The following is a 15,217-nucleotide window of genomic DNA, read 5'->3' on the forward strand; positions in this document are numbered from 1 at the left end:
ACCGTATGTAGGAAACCTGACATTTTACACAATCCTAATATGCCTGTGTTCCAAACTTCAGTCCCGTAGCTCTGTTGTAGAGAACAGATGTTGTGTACTGATACAGATGTTTTAGCACAGATAGTGCATACTGACTTTATTTAGACTGAGATAGCTCTAGAAATCTTCTATGAGAGTTGCTGAAAATAGGACCAACTTTTATATCATTGAGTTATAAATTTGAATTTCAGAGTAAATAAAATTTTCCAAAGGGAAAGGAACTCTTACTAAAATAAGTTCTATTGCTTTAATATTAAAATGATTTATTTCAAATGGTGGTGGTGGGTATCATTTTTTACAGTATTTAACCTATTTCTAGTTAAGTCAGTTGGACTGTGGTGATCTGAGTAAAGACTATGCACTATGCATCCCAGTCCTTGTCACCTTTTCAAAGGATTATATGGGCCTTTTCCTTTAAGGGAGATTTCGTAGAGCGTGATACAACATGCCAGAAAGAAGAAATGGATAATGCAAACTAGCTCATTTTACTCGGATTTATAACCAAATACCTCCTTCCAAGTAAATTACCATCACTTGGGGTCAAATGTCTTTTGGCAAGTTGGGCGATCTTTAAACATTACCAGTCTTGGAGATTCAGGGTCAGCCAGGCGGTTGCCTACAGCCAGGCTGGAGCCTTCCTGCGGCCTTCCTGCCCTCCCTGGTTCTTTACTGCTGTGTTTGGATGCTACCAAGTGGTTCAAAGCCATACAGCAGGGGAGCCGCTGAGATCTCTGGTGAGTAGAAAGTTGTCCTACTTCTAGAAGCTTCCTGAGGAACGGAGTAGGGCCCATAGCAAAGAAGACAATTTAAACTCGGCTACAATTGAACTCCGTGTGTGGCTGTTCAGAAAGGATGTGATTTTCTCTCCTCCTGCACTCTCCCTGTCTGACTGCTGACATGGAATGATCCTACAGGCTTTCTCTTTTGCTTGGCTTAGTTGTGCCATAGGATGGACTTGTGCTTCTGTGTTGAGGTAACTTCCTTTGTGAGCAAGAAGAGGGCAAGTAGTGGGGGGTATTTGTCTTTGTATTACTGGGCAGAGTGTGTTCTGAATTTTGCACCAGTGTCTCCTTCCTGGTTACTATGGACCAGGACTTAGGGTCCTCAGCACTGTGTAGGCCGAGTGTACGAATGTGTGGATTTTGAACAGTGTGACTACCCTTTTTCAGATTGGGGCTTGGTGTTGTGTTGATTTTGTTTTGTGTTTTAAGGGGAGGAGGGGAAAGGGAAATGAGGACAAAATCCGATGTGCTCATAGCATTGGACTGAACTCTTTTTCACTCTGACCTCTGAACTGAAACCAGCTCAGTTCACACTAAACGCCGGTGCGCCTGGTCCCGATCCTCATCTGCCCAGTTTATTTCCATAACCTGTCCTGGTGCGGGGGAAGTAGTGATTCTCCCCGCGCCCCGCGCATTTGTGATTGAATATTGACATTGTTTTGATTTGTTCTGAAAATTCTATCAGCAGCTGTCACAAAGGAGAAACTTGTCTTATGTCATCCATGATGTAAGTCCATAATTACCTGAGCAGCCCCCTTATCTTAACCCTGAAAATTGAACACATCTTCTTTTGAGGCCGTGATAACTGAGTAGCCCTCTTCAAACATTGTCAAGACTCTGATTTTACCTGGTGAGAGGTGAGAGAAAAAGGGGGGGGGGGCAGGGAGAAAGTGACAGTAAACACTTTGTGTTATTAGAAGCTTTAGGCTCCTAAGCATTTCTTTAAAAGATTCTCTTAACTCGTTAACTTTGTTTTTTTAACCATTGTATTAAGGTGAACATATTTTGTGGCTGTTGTGACTTAATTTTGTTTGACACACATTCTCCACAGTGATTGGTAAAGGAATGAACTACATGTGACAGAAAACAAGCAGCAACCGGGTAGCAAATTAAGTGCTTTTCTGTAATGTTTAACATTTCACATTGTCTGTGTATAACTTAATAACTAAGGTATTACCATATGGACAGACAGTAATACTATTTTCCATTGAGAAATGAAATCTGAGCAACATTTAAGTGGTAAGGTTTTCTGACTTTTTCAACAGTTTGTTGATGTTAAATATTAGGGACCTCTTTGCCATATTAAAAAAGTGAAGGAGGTGCGGGACATTTGTAGAGATCCATTTTGTTCATGTTCCACATCCAAATTAATAATAGTATGTAGTGTACCTCTTGCTATGTCACTTACTTTTCTGTTTTTTCTCTCTGTTATATAATTCTGTAGAGAGGTGACAGCTAATAGTTCCAGAATGGAAGTCCTTTGGACTATGGAGTAATACAATAGGGAGCTGGCGTGAAGGCCTTAGCCTTGATCCTGTACGAGATCCTGGAATGTGTTCTTTGCTGACTGTGAGGGAGGCACTGCTGTCTGTTCATAGCTGTCATAAAAATATCCAAGATTGTCTTTGCCTTCAGTTTAGCAACAGGAAGGACAGAACAGTTACACACTTGTGCACAAAATTATTTCGCAGTTGACTCATTTATCAGCTGTACTGGCCTGATTTGTGTTTTTCCCCCTCCTGTGGCCACTGTCCTTGCTACCAAAGTTAAGAGGGAAAGGAGAGAAACTCTGAATTTGTTGCTGTTCAGCAGTAAAAATTCGCAAAAGGAATACATTTTTAGCTGGTTTTAAACTAGTTGCTGCTTTCTGAATCAGACAGTGAGAGGGCCAGGCTGCCCCTGGGCTTTCTTACCGTCTGACGGACAGACCTGAATTCAGCCCATGCCTGTGCACTCCATTCTAAAACAGGCCTTTGTGTTCTCCCGGGTCCCACCAGCGAACAGTAACACATCAGTGGAACTCTGAAGGAAAGCAGCTCCATAACCTCTTTCAAATCCAAATGGGCTGATGCTAGTCGCCAGACATTGGGAAAGAGGAGGAATCAACCAATTAAAGGACCCTTTTTTAATCCTTGAGAAACCAACAGTCAAGTGCAAATCTTAATTCGGAAGAACAGTCATGATTAAGTGAAGTATAAAGAACCTAAAAAATCTAATTTCTACTGGCTGTAGTATTACCAATAATAAATGTCTGCCATGCTCAATTACATGGAGGTATTTAAATCAGCCACTTGATCTCTTTATTGTGAATGATTAGAAGCTGTTAGCTTATTAACAAACAGATTTTCCCAAATTGTAAGAAATTTAAAAAGCAGCATTTAGGATTGTGTTCAAAGCTGGCTCTGCAATTCGAAGTTCTGGGGCTTTAGGCCAGTCACTTCTTTCTAGAAGTTGGTTTCCTCACCTGAAATGGAGGGATTAAGGGATTGAACTTCATGATCTTCAAATTATCATCAGCAATTCCATATAGTCTCTGTGGCATACTTTTCCTAAGTGACAGAATTGAAGGTTTTGAGAATTGAAGGCCTGAAAGTAGCGTATAAACTTCATATGATCCTGGTGTAGCAGTATTTAATATTGAGTAGCTTGTAAAAGGGATCTAACCAAGAATCAGATTTAGTCGGCTGAGTGAAGGCTTTGTTCTAGACTGCATCGTTTCTTTTTGAGCTAGGCCTAAGTATATTATGTTTAGGAACAGTTGTTAAACTTGACCTCACGAAGTGCTTCTGTTTTTGGTTTGTGGACCGCAGGCCTCTTCAGCTGTGGGAATTATTTGATGGACCCGTGAACTCATTAGGACTAGGTATTCCAGTTAGATGATAGGTATGTCTTTTGCATACGCCTGATTATCTTCCAAAAGCATATGGATTCTGATCTCATGAATTAAAATACATTTAAAGGTGTTGCTGAAGTCACAGTAGCCTTTTATTTTGTGTGCTGTTCTTTGACTTGTTCAGTGGGGCCTTGACTTACGAGTTTAATTCGTTCCGTGACGGAGCTCATAACTCAAATTACTCGTATGTCAAATCAACAGTGAACGAGTGAGACACGTGATTCTGGGCTGATGTGGCGTTCACTGTGGCGTTCACTGTGACGTTCGCTGCGCCAACTAGTGGTGGGGTATCTGAAACTGGCTCGTAACCCAAATTTTAGCTCGCAACTCAAAGCAAAAAATCGGCCGAGAGACAGCTCGTATCTCGAAAAACTCGTTAGTCGGGACACTCGTAAGTCAAGGCCCCACTGTAGTAGTCACTGGATTGGGGTTGGGGCTTCCGTTGTTACCATGATGGGGGGCCTCTCTGAAATATTTTGATCAAAGTGGGTCTTAATAATCATACAAGGTTATGAGACACTGCTCCAGAGATCTTCCGCCATTGTTCTGCTTTAACCGCCTACCGTTAGAATAGCCATCTTTTCCCAAAGGAGCAGAACATAAAAAGGAATTTACTAGAGGAAATGGTGAGGAGGAGGACAGAGAGGACTGAGGGGACCTTCCCGACCAGACCCGAGGTTGTTAGCTCCTCCACCAGGTAGCATTTTGAACTTGGTCTCTGACATCCGAAGCCGTCCTTTGCCCTTTGAGGCAAGGCTCAGAGTGTGGACTCTTCAGGCAACATCTGGCATGACGCCGGGGGCAGGGGGAGCCATATGGCAAAAGGCTGCCCTCTTTAGGAGGGGGAGCCGGTCTTCTTTAAGCCACGTGGTTTGTGGAAGCATCTTACATCTTACTTTCTGCTTGTATTCCAATCCCATGTACCAGGTAGCAGATTGAAGGCCACAGTAGGCACTGGCGGACATTTCTCCTTTTTTGAGGCACTTCTGATTTTTATCCTGTGCCCCTTCTGAAAAGTATCTCTACCTTAAATCCTTACAATAGCCTTTTCCACGAGTTTGGTGCTCTCCATTTCACAGTGGAGAAGTTGAAGTTCAGAGAAATAAAATAGCTTCTGTAACGTGGATCCTGTAACTGGTACCTAGAGGATCAAGATAGGAACACACAGCTCCTGGGTCTATAGCTTAGGTAGTTATTGTGTAGCACTTAAGAGGGGAACAAACCTAAAAAAAGGTGAACATCTTTGTCTCAGTATATTTTAGACAGAGAGTAGGCATTAAAGTTTCTTAATTTCTAGTTAGGAGACTGGGCACAAAATTTTAGAACTATGTTTTATCATAATCTATAAAAGATTCAGATCTCGCGCCTGCTGGCTTCTTATAGACAGGGCCTCAATGGGGCGGAGGTCGGAATAGTCAGGGAGGAAACTTTTCCAGGCTGGCTTTTCTTTCCTTGGTTCTGATTCACCAGATCGGTCATGAGACCGAAGCGTGTGTGCTCCCAAAGTGATTCAGAAGTGCTGCACTCCCTCCCCACTCCACCCTCATTCCCTTCTCTTTGGAATAAGTTCCTGTGAAGTCTGAAGCTGTGGGAGGCCATGCCTACACCAAACACCTATCAGGCATCTACTCTGTGCCAGGCACTATTTTAGGCTGTTTGTATACATCAGGGAAGGAAAAACAAAGACTCCTGCTCATGCAGCTTATCCTCCATATGGTTAGCAGATACCTTTGAATGCCTGTTGATTATTTAGTTTTGAAGACTAATAAGAGAAAGACTTGGTGCCTTGGGTATCAACAGAATGTGTATTAATTAAGCGATTAGAGTTGACAATAGGTGTGTGTGTAGAAAGCCAGCCAGTGACTTTGCAGATTGCCTTTTGGGGTTTGGACTTTAGTCGCCAGTTTTAGGAGTGGCTTATCTCTCTAAACTTCTCAATCTCTTACAAACAGCCTAGCCTGTGGTCCCCAGGGATTTCTTAAATTTGTCTTGATCTCTTTTATTCATGCTCGATTCAGTACAGAGAGAAATTTCTCAAACCACTTTACCTTAGGCCACTTATACAATTCTTGATGCTCACTCACTGGTTCTTTTAAATCATGTCTCTTGTAATACGTCCTGCTTTTAATCAATCTTTGTGTGAGGTAGGAGAATTTTAATTTGCTGCCTTGGCTTTTTCTTAAAGCTTTTCTACTACCAGTTGGTCTATTTTCCACCTTTTTTCCCTATTATGTTATCCTTAAACACACAGACACCCACAAAAAACTGCCTTTGACTGGTTTAGTTTGGACAAAAACTATCCCTAGTTTTTTAAAGCTAAAAAAATTACCATTAATCACTGGTATCATAACATCCTCTTAAGGCAAGTTATCTTGTTGCTCTGTCCTCTAAATGTAGCATCTAGAGTCAGAAGTCTTCTGGCAGGGCTAAAATTAGCCTTCCTGCTTGCTGGCTTGTTGTTCCTCTTACTGGCAGTAGGAAATCTTTTGAATTCCTTAATTAGGTCAGCTCTGTGCTGGTCTCTCTCTAGACATTCCCTTCTGCCTGAAATTCTGAGATGCTTTTAGATCTTGCAACTTTTCACCTGCCCTGAGTTAGATTCAAAGCCATCCTTTTATAGGGAACCTTCCACAATCTGTAGAAACCCATATCATTGACTTTGCTTATCTTACAGATAAAGGTTATTTTCTTTTACCACTTCACAATCTGTTTCAACTCTCATATCTCAATTGAAAAATTAAATGTGATCTTTTTGCACAAAAGGAAGATGCTCCCAGATTTTATTAAAAGGGAAAGTGTTAAGTTGAATTTTTGAAGTTTTCATTTTTAAAATAGTACTTCTGCTTTGCCAGTGTGGCTATTATAAAAGTAAGGAGTTAGGTTTTTCCCCTCTTCTCTCCCCCAGGGAAGAATTATATTCATGTTTGTGTTATGCCCAGATTCCAAGATCCCCAAAGACCACACTAGGAGCCAGCCAGTTCGATGCAAAAGCAGAAGGTCCTTTTATTGGGGGCTAGCCAACCCGACTCCGCTCCAGGCCAGCGTTGCGACCAGAAGCAGAGTGCCCCCGCCTGGGAAAAACAGGGTTTTAATAGGGGGGTGGAGCGAGGGGATTGTGGGCCCTGCCGATTGGCCAGGCGCAAGCCGGGTCTTGTTACACAGGATGTGGTCATATCTACGGCGCGCACTTCCCTTGATTGTCATTGGTTAGTTTAAAATCCCGGGCGTGGCCAGCAGAGGCCTGGGCTTCCGGGAAGAAGGCCGCACGTGGCAACTGCCCCAACATGGAGGATACAGGCAAGATGGAGGGCATAGCCCTCGCCCTTTCAGTTTGTAACCAAAACACTAGCAAATTCTCATTTCTCTGAAGCTGAAAAAAACCCCAGATGGCTACTCCCTTCTCCAAGGTTCCAGTTTGGGTTTTATGTGGCTAAAAGGAATCCTTCCTCTCTGTCTCTCACAAGTGGAAATTTGTTGGTTATCTCTGGCTCATAGTTGGGGAGGGGGAATGAATTAATATTAATTGAGCACCTACTCTATACTGGGGATTTTTCTGGGCATTCTGCAAAAATTGTCTCATCAATTTCTCCCAATAGCCTTGTGAGATAAATGGAAATTTCCTTGTTTTACTGAGGTCCAAAGAAGGAAAGTAATTTGACCCAGGTCACAAGATGGGATTGGTCTCACTCTACACCCTCTTCACTGCATGTTCCATGGCAGAGGGACCACCCATCGCTGCTTTGCTTCATTCATTCATTCATTCATTCATTCATTCAATAGCTATTATTGAGCACCTTTCCCTGCTCCAAGCTCTGGGATGTAAGATCCCAAAATCTGCCCGGAAAGATCTTGTTGCCCTAGAGCAGTGGTTCTCAACCTGTGGGTGGCGACCCCTTTGGGGGTCGAACGACCCTTTCACAGGGGTTGCCTAAGATCATCCTGCATATCAGATATTTACATTACAATTCATAATAGTAGCAAAATTACAGTTATGAAGTAGCGACGAAAATAATTTTATGGTTGGGGGTCACCACAACATGAGGAACTGTATTAAAGGGTCGCGGCATTAGGAAGGTTGAGAACCACTGCCCTAGAGGAAGAGATAGTTTAGAAATAGGCCATTTAAATACAGTGTAACAAATGTCCAGGGGGTTGTATGGAGCAGGTGGGTTATCTGAACCTGAGAGCGGTGGCTTATGGTAGGAAAACTAACCACAGAAGGTGGGGCTTACGAGGGACACTAACTGGGCAGAAGGGTGAGGGTTTGAGTGGTGAGATACTAGGGGTAAAGGGGGAGGAGGGCATTCTAGACAAAGGGAGGAACTCAGAAGTAAATGTTAATGAGCCAGTGGTTCTGAAGGACTGAAGTACCTCATATGGGAAGGGAAATGGCAGTGTGGAGAGATGAACCTGGAGAGATAGGCAAGGAAAGTCAGTATTTTTGTAAGCCCTGGCTTTTAAACTGAAAGCCAGTTCTGTCCCAGAGAGGGTTTTGTTTGGCCTAAACTCTTTGTATGCATTTATTAATTTAAATGACTTTTGGGGCGGGGGGGGGAGCCTCTCTAGTTGATGTCAGTCCCTGCCAGTCCCCCCCTTGTGGTATTGCATGCAGAAATCTTTACTGGAAGTTGATTGTATCACAGAGAGGTCAGGAGGGAGAATAAGATTTTGATTGGGGGAATTACTTTCAGGTCAGTAGAATAAATTATTAAAAATAGTTATCTTTATATCATTCAATGGTAGAACATATTGAATACATTTTTGTTAGTGCATATTGATATGTGTTCTGCATTTGTATAAGCATGAAGTTGGTACTCCAAAACTGAATTCATTACACATTTCTTGAGCCTTGCTATGCACTGTCTAGGCCCCCACAGCGCCTGCCAGTCTCTGGCAGCATTGGTAAAAACAGATGTGGGAAGGCAGGTGGGCACCTCCTTTAAAAAAGTATTTATTGCCCTAACCGGTTTGGTTCAGTGGATAGAGCGTCGGCCTGTGGACTGAAGGGTCCCAGGTTCGATTCCGGTCAAGGGCATGTACCTTAGTTGCAGGCACATCCCCAGTAGGGAGTGTGCAGGAGGCAGCTGATCGATGTTTCTCTCTCATCGATGTTTCTAACTCTCTATCCTTCTCCCCTCCTCTCTGTAAAAAATCAATAAAATATATATATATATATATTTTTAGTATTAAAGTATTTATGGCAGCGTGGCTTTGACACACTTAGCATGAAATAAATAAAACTAGCAAGAGCAAGGTAGCAGGAGTACCTCAGCGACAACAAATGCATGTGTATGTATATACACATCTATGAGTTATGTGTGTAAATCTTGGATCTACCTTAGACATGGGCCTAAGCCCACACGTGTCCCTTTCCCTATTAGAAATTTGTAATGATGTTCACTGAAGACCCCTCCCTTTCCTTTGGAGTATCAAGTTTTTACAATGTGAGTCAATTAAAACATTAACTTAGAATTTCATGCTACTTGTCACTTTAGAGGATTGCATGGCTATCCATCTGTATTTTGGACAACCTGGTAGCTATCCCCCATTGTCATTCCTTGGCCTACACCATGCCACCAGCAATGCTGGCATGATTCTGAAAAAGGTCACAGCATGACATCTAATAGCCCTGGAGAGCATTTGATAATTTTGCTGTTTGTGTGTTTGAAAGGGCAGCCTTTATTGTATCATTTCCTGCTCAATCATCAGTAGCAATAATACCTGCTTACTTTTTAGAAAATAACTTTTATCTAATTTTGAAAGTAATACGCACATATACTGCTAATATATTAATTTCTTTCTAGTCTTTTCTTCTTTCATCTCATTGACTAGGTTACTTTAGTTAATGTCTTAAAAGAATATGATAGTACATACTGTTCTTTTGAGCACCTCTTCCCCCAGCAATTCTTAGTCAGTCTGGTTGGTAAATACTGGTTCTCTCCCAACTCGCAAATGCCTAGCATAGAATTGCCTAGTTGGAGTGTGGCTCTTTTCAAGGCTGTAGAATTTGGTAGTGTGGTTCCCAGATTCGCACTGTATCAGTTGCCTATATTTGGCTAGGTTGAGTCATGTCACCAAATATAGCCTGTGCCTTCTGCATGATGTATGCCAGGCTCCTGGCTCCAAGTGCCACAGCTGGCCTCCAGAGACTGACTCTGCTGTGTCCTTTAAGATTGGGCCTGCTGACCAGGCAGTATTTCTTCCTATTTGTAACACAATCAATACCAAGATGATTCAGAGATTGTTTTCTTTACCAAATAGGTTCACTTGTCTGAAATCCTAATGCCCTCCTCCTCCCTTGAGGAATTAAATTCTAAATGTGCCCAAACCTGGGTTATGTTTATAGATAGGATGTGTTATAAAAAAAATAACATCCGCTCTAGCTAGTTTGGCTCAGTGAATAGAGCGTTAGCCTGCGGACTGAAGGGTCCCAGGTTCGATTCCTGTCAAGGGCACATGCCTGGGTTGCGGGCTTGATCCCCTGTAGGGGGCGTGCAGGAGGCAGCCGATCAATGATTCTCTCTCATCATTGATGTTTCTATCTCTCCCTCTTCCTTCCTCTCTGAAATCAATAAAAATAAAAAATAGCAACAACAAAACAAAAACCACAACCACTGAGTTATATTTATATTTAGCTATACAGTTATTTTTCTTTTATTTTGCTTTATTCAGTTGTGAAACACCGGTGTTCTAAATTCAGGGAATGAACTCACTGAATGCTTGCCTGGTACCCCAACAGGAAACTCAAAGTGCTAGTTAAAAAAGGCTCTAGTTCCTAAAGGGGTTATTATGTAAGAGAGATAAGAAAGCCAGTAGCTGAAATAATTACCTAAGAAGGTTGGCTGGGGCAGCAGAGCTAGAAATAAAATTTGGTGAGCTGATCTAAAAAGGGGGTTTCCTTTTTGGGAATGGTGCCCTGAAAAAGGTGAATCTGAAAGAAAAAAAAAAAGACTTGAGAAATAGCCTTCAGAAGGAGGGGATTGTGGGTAATGTACCCATGGAATATAAAATGCAGAAGTGCCCATGTACATTGGCGTCCACAGAGCAGAGGATGTTAAAGCAGAGGGAGCATGTGAAAGGCTCGTGGAAGACCTGAAAGACCTCAAATGGGAGCTCCGGGAAGGTTTCCAGAAAGAAAGTGCTAGGTATCATCTACGATGGATGTCATGAACGGGTGACTCGAGATATTTTAATTACAGAAGGAATTTGCCGAAGGATAGGGCAGACAGGTTAGGGAAGCATTAAGAAAGCTTAAAAAATGCTCTGTCACTGCTTATATTTTTAAATTGAAGAAGAAAGCATTACCCATTACTGATTGTTTAACAAAATGTCCCAGATGTATTTGCTACTCAGAGGTCAAAATTGATTCCAACCTGACCAGGTCGAGAATTAAAAACAAGGATCACCTTTCAGAGTTAAACTCTGAACCTTGCCAGTGATTCTCCGGGGCCCTATTGTGATAGCTGGAGGCTAGAATGACTGGGTTCAGACATCTCAGCAGAAAAAACATCAAAGGCCCTCCTTGGGAGGGGCGCTGTGGGGCGAACTCGAGAACTGAGGGAAGGGACACTTTTGAGCCCATCGAGCTGAAACAGTCCTCTCCTTTCCTTAAAAGTCACCCAGAGGTGAGTTTCTGATGAGGCCGAGTTTGATTTCTTAAACTGGGCCAGCCTGTTTGGTCATTTGTCTCACTTACTCGTCCTTGCTTGGCATCCAGGAAGAGGCATTAGAGTTCATGTGGAACAGCCAGGACTTCAGCTGGAATGTTGGCATTCGAAATATTCAAATATCTGAATATCCTCTTCGAAATAACAAAACATTTCCTCTTCACTTCAGTTAATGAAGTGACATAAATGTCTGTATTAACTTACATCATCTTTTTACAAAATGTTTTAAGATAAATAAAAATGGTATGTGTGATGGCTCTGTTAGTTCAACACCCGAGGGTTTTCCAGTTACAAATGTATGCTGTGCTCCATTATAGAAAGTCAGCAGCGCCTACGAGTTACGTGATTCTGAAACAGCTCGCCCCCTTCCGAGTGTTTAACCGTCAAGGGTCATGTTCTTATTCCAGCATCTCAAGTCTGTGCTTTTTTTAAAAACGCACTCGTGACAGGTCAGAAGATCTGGGCTTATAGTCCAGCAGTTCAGGTGGAATTCCAGTGGAGCTGGATACTGGGCTGTGTGATTAGTATTAAACAATGAAGCCATTTTTTAGGAATAAATTGAAATGTTATTTTGTACCTCTTCCTTCCTCATCTCCAACCCTACCTCCACTCCCTTAATAGGAACAAGCTGAAATTTTAAATAGAACAATTAACAACTTAATGACAGTAAAAACAATCCTTGTATTTGATTGTAAATGGCAGGGAAATTATTAAGTTCAGATTTTGTTTCATATTAGAGCCTCACGTTTTGGATATAGGTTAATTAAAGCTATTAACAATGGAGAACAATGTTCTCTTTTCACAGTGTGAGTTCATTTCTGTGGCGACTCTTTCAAAGAAGCAGGATTTTGAGAGGTTGAAGGCTGGCTGAGGCCTGACGTTCCTTTCTGGAGTTGTAAACATGGCTGTTGGACCCATAGGCCCGCAGGTTAGCTCTGGTCCCCGTAGTACTCAGGGGAACCGGGTCGTCTTCCCGGCATGTTGGCAGGCTTGCCCCACTCACCCTCAGGGGATGGGAGAGACTCTGCTTACCCACTTTTCCAGAGCCTGGAGAGTCTCCCATGGTTCTGTGGGTCGGAGTTTAGAATTACAGTTGTAATTCTGAGTCGGCTTTAAATCCTCACACTACTCATTTATACAGTGCTGGGCTGGGCTATGGTAGCTACTTACCAGTAATAGTCAGGTTCCCCTGTCCATTCCTTACATGAGCAAGACTTTGTTGAGAGTCTCCACCATTATGAAGGTGGGTGCAGATGGGCACATGGAACATGGAGACTTACAAATGTTTCCATAATGATTTTTGTCATGTATAGCATAGAATTAGGTACATGGTGTGCATTCAGTAAGGTTTGTGGTCTAGATACCTCAACTTACATGTAGAAATTCTCCCCTAACAGAAATAGGATTCCTTGCCCAGCCAGTGTAGTTCAGTGGTTGCATAAGGAGGTCCAGTTCGATTCCTGGTCAGGGCACATGCCAGGGTTGCTGGCTCGATCCCCACTAGGGGGCGTGCAGGAGGCAGCCAATCAATGATTCTCATCATTGATGTTTCTATCTCTCCTTCCCTCTCTCTTTCTCTCTGAAATCAATAAAAAAATAAATAAATTGAATTCCTTATAGAGGGAGAAACCATTTCCAGCACCATCCTCCCTTTTTTTGTGGTTACTAATTTAGAAGTTGTTGCATCCTCCAAAATGTTAGTACCTTCACAAAGTCTTTTTTGATGGGAATAGTGGGTGTCCATTTTAGGTTCAAAACCTAGTTTTGAACCACTTAAAAATTCAAGGGAAACTATCCCAGTATTTTTTGAGTGTCTGCTGTGCTCTGGGCATTGTGCTGTGTGTTGTGTGCTTTGATATTTTCTGTCACATGTAAATACAGTATGTTTTTCTTTACCTTCTGTACTGATTCTCAAAATGCAAATTTAAACACATTAGCATGTCTGTACATGTAGGCACAAGCCTGGCACTTTTGTTCTAAATCATAGAAAAATATTACTGCTAATTACATACTTCTAAAAAGCAATAAAAAACTATATATTTGAATTTTTTCACATGTATAGGGCTAAAAAAAAATGTGAAGATTGTCATTATGAACTGGTAGTAGAACATAATGGTATAAAGAAAATTAGTTTGCATAGGGATTTAGAAGTTAGAATGACCAAATAACTTTCCTACTTTCAGACTTTCCCATTTTGAATGTTTGCCAACGTGCTGATTGGTATGTCCTCTGATTCATTGTGGTTATTAGCACAACGAAGTTTTATCCCAAATACAGCTTTTTAATACCTTATCTATTAAAACAAGCAATTCAGTTTTGTTATTGCATACGCTTAAACCATCCATGAAGAAAACAAACTTAGTAACGGCCTTCTTTTACCTTCAGGTCGTCTAAACTATTCATATCCAGGATCCGATAGCTCTCTGCTTATTAATGGTAAGTGATAATCGATTTACCCTAGTGAAGTTCATAGACTGAAACCAGTTAGTATAGGTGAAACAATATAGTAATTATGTTTCAGTAAGTAGAGAAATGGCATTAGTTTATTCTGTAATGACAATTGAAAGTTGCTATTACTCTATCAGGTATTTTATGAATAATTACTTTTCCTCCAAATTGTGGCAAGACCTTTTTGAACTTTGAGAGCCAACCAGTTCTCTGTCTTGAAATTGGTCACAATGAGAATTATATAATGTTATAAACAGGATGGCTTAATCTAACTTGAACTTCTGTAGAGTGACCTTCGAAATGTCAATATAAAAACCATCTCCATGTAGTTGGAGAAATGTTCCAGGATAATCAGAGATCTGAAACCAGGAAGAGCTGCCTGAGACCACAGGGGTTGACATTGCAAAGGACAAGGTCATTCACTGGTTGCTGTCTAATGAGAACAAGAGAAATGAAGTTTTATGGCCTTTGCAGTGTCTTCAATAGCCAAGTAGATTACAATTCTAAATATTACCACTGTGCTGTGGCGTTCTGTTTTTATGAGCTTATGTTGAAACAAACTAGATTTCACAGGGGAGGAGGAGACATGTAGGTGCAGAAGGAATTAAAGAATCAAAAATGTTCTGTTTGGTAGTGCTATAAGTTAAAGTAATTGGGTGGAATGCAGGGGTCTTGTTTACTTCTTTCTACTCATTTACTATTGAGTGGATTTCAAATGTGTGTGTTCATTTTGCTTTCCATTTGTCAAAACTCATTTTATGTCCCACCACTTCTAAGAAGTATTCTGGACTAAATAGCTTTATTTTCATCATTCCAAAAACAAAACACACACAAAAAAACTTCTACTCCTTGTCTGTGGCCTACTGTGAATGGGGAATTGAAGTTATCTTTATGACTGGCCCTTTTTTTGGCTAGTGTTGGAAGTCAGTGTTCTGAAGGACGTAGGGTTGTCGCGCCAGGAAAAATGAGATTTGATTTATGAGAGTGGCTGTGGGCGCATCAGATCCTCTGGAGACATGCGGTTTATAAAAACCTTACTTGTTCACCCGACTTTGGTCTTTTCATGCTATCGCTGCCAGAAATAAGGCCAAAATATAATATTTCAGCAGAAATGTGTGTAGACTGAAAACAAAACCCAGTGGTGACAGTGGCATCAGGATAAGGGGATCATGTAAAGGTTGCCTTTGTAGCTTTCCCTGGGGAACAAGCTGCAGAGTCGGGGCTGCATGATGGAAATTGCAGTGAACCAGGTTTGAGATACTGCTTTGTGATCTTAGACAAAGTGATCAATTCTTCTTGTCCCTGTCTCCTCATGAAGCCACTAAATTAGATCAGTTGCCCTGGGTCCATCTTTGTTGAGGTGAGAAAAATAAACACTCTCTAGCCGG

General features: G+C 41.6%; 1 protein-coding gene across 7 annotated transcripts in view; it reads left to right on the top strand.

Moving 5' to 3' along the window:
• The window catches only part of CPEB4 (cytoplasmic polyadenylation element binding protein 4), a 55,888-nt gene that overhangs the window by 23,230 nt on the left and 17,441 nt on the right, over nucleotides 1–15,217 (top strand). For 4 of the 7 annotated variants that reach the window (XR_002831408.1, XM_006097664.3, XM_006097665.3 and 1 more), the window contains one exon: nucleotides 13,767–13,817. The exons of the other annotated variants lie outside the window; for them this stretch is intronic. Coding sequence is in view for 3 of the 4 variants with exons in the window: in XM_006097664.3 (XP_006097726.1) it covers nucleotides 13,767–13,817 (51 nt within the window). In the remaining variant the exon portion in view is untranslated. The remainder of the gene's footprint in view (nucleotides 1–13,766; nucleotides 13,818–15,217) is intronic. 7 annotated transcript variants of the gene reach the window in all.

The sequence above is a fragment of the Myotis lucifugus genome, unplaced genomic scaffold (genome assembly GCF_000147115.1).
Source record: "Myotis lucifugus unplaced genomic scaffold, Myoluc2.0 scaffold_208, whole genome shotgun sequence".
NCBI classification, from domain to species: domain Eukaryota; kingdom Metazoa; phylum Chordata; class Mammalia; order Chiroptera; family Vespertilionidae; genus Myotis; species Myotis lucifugus.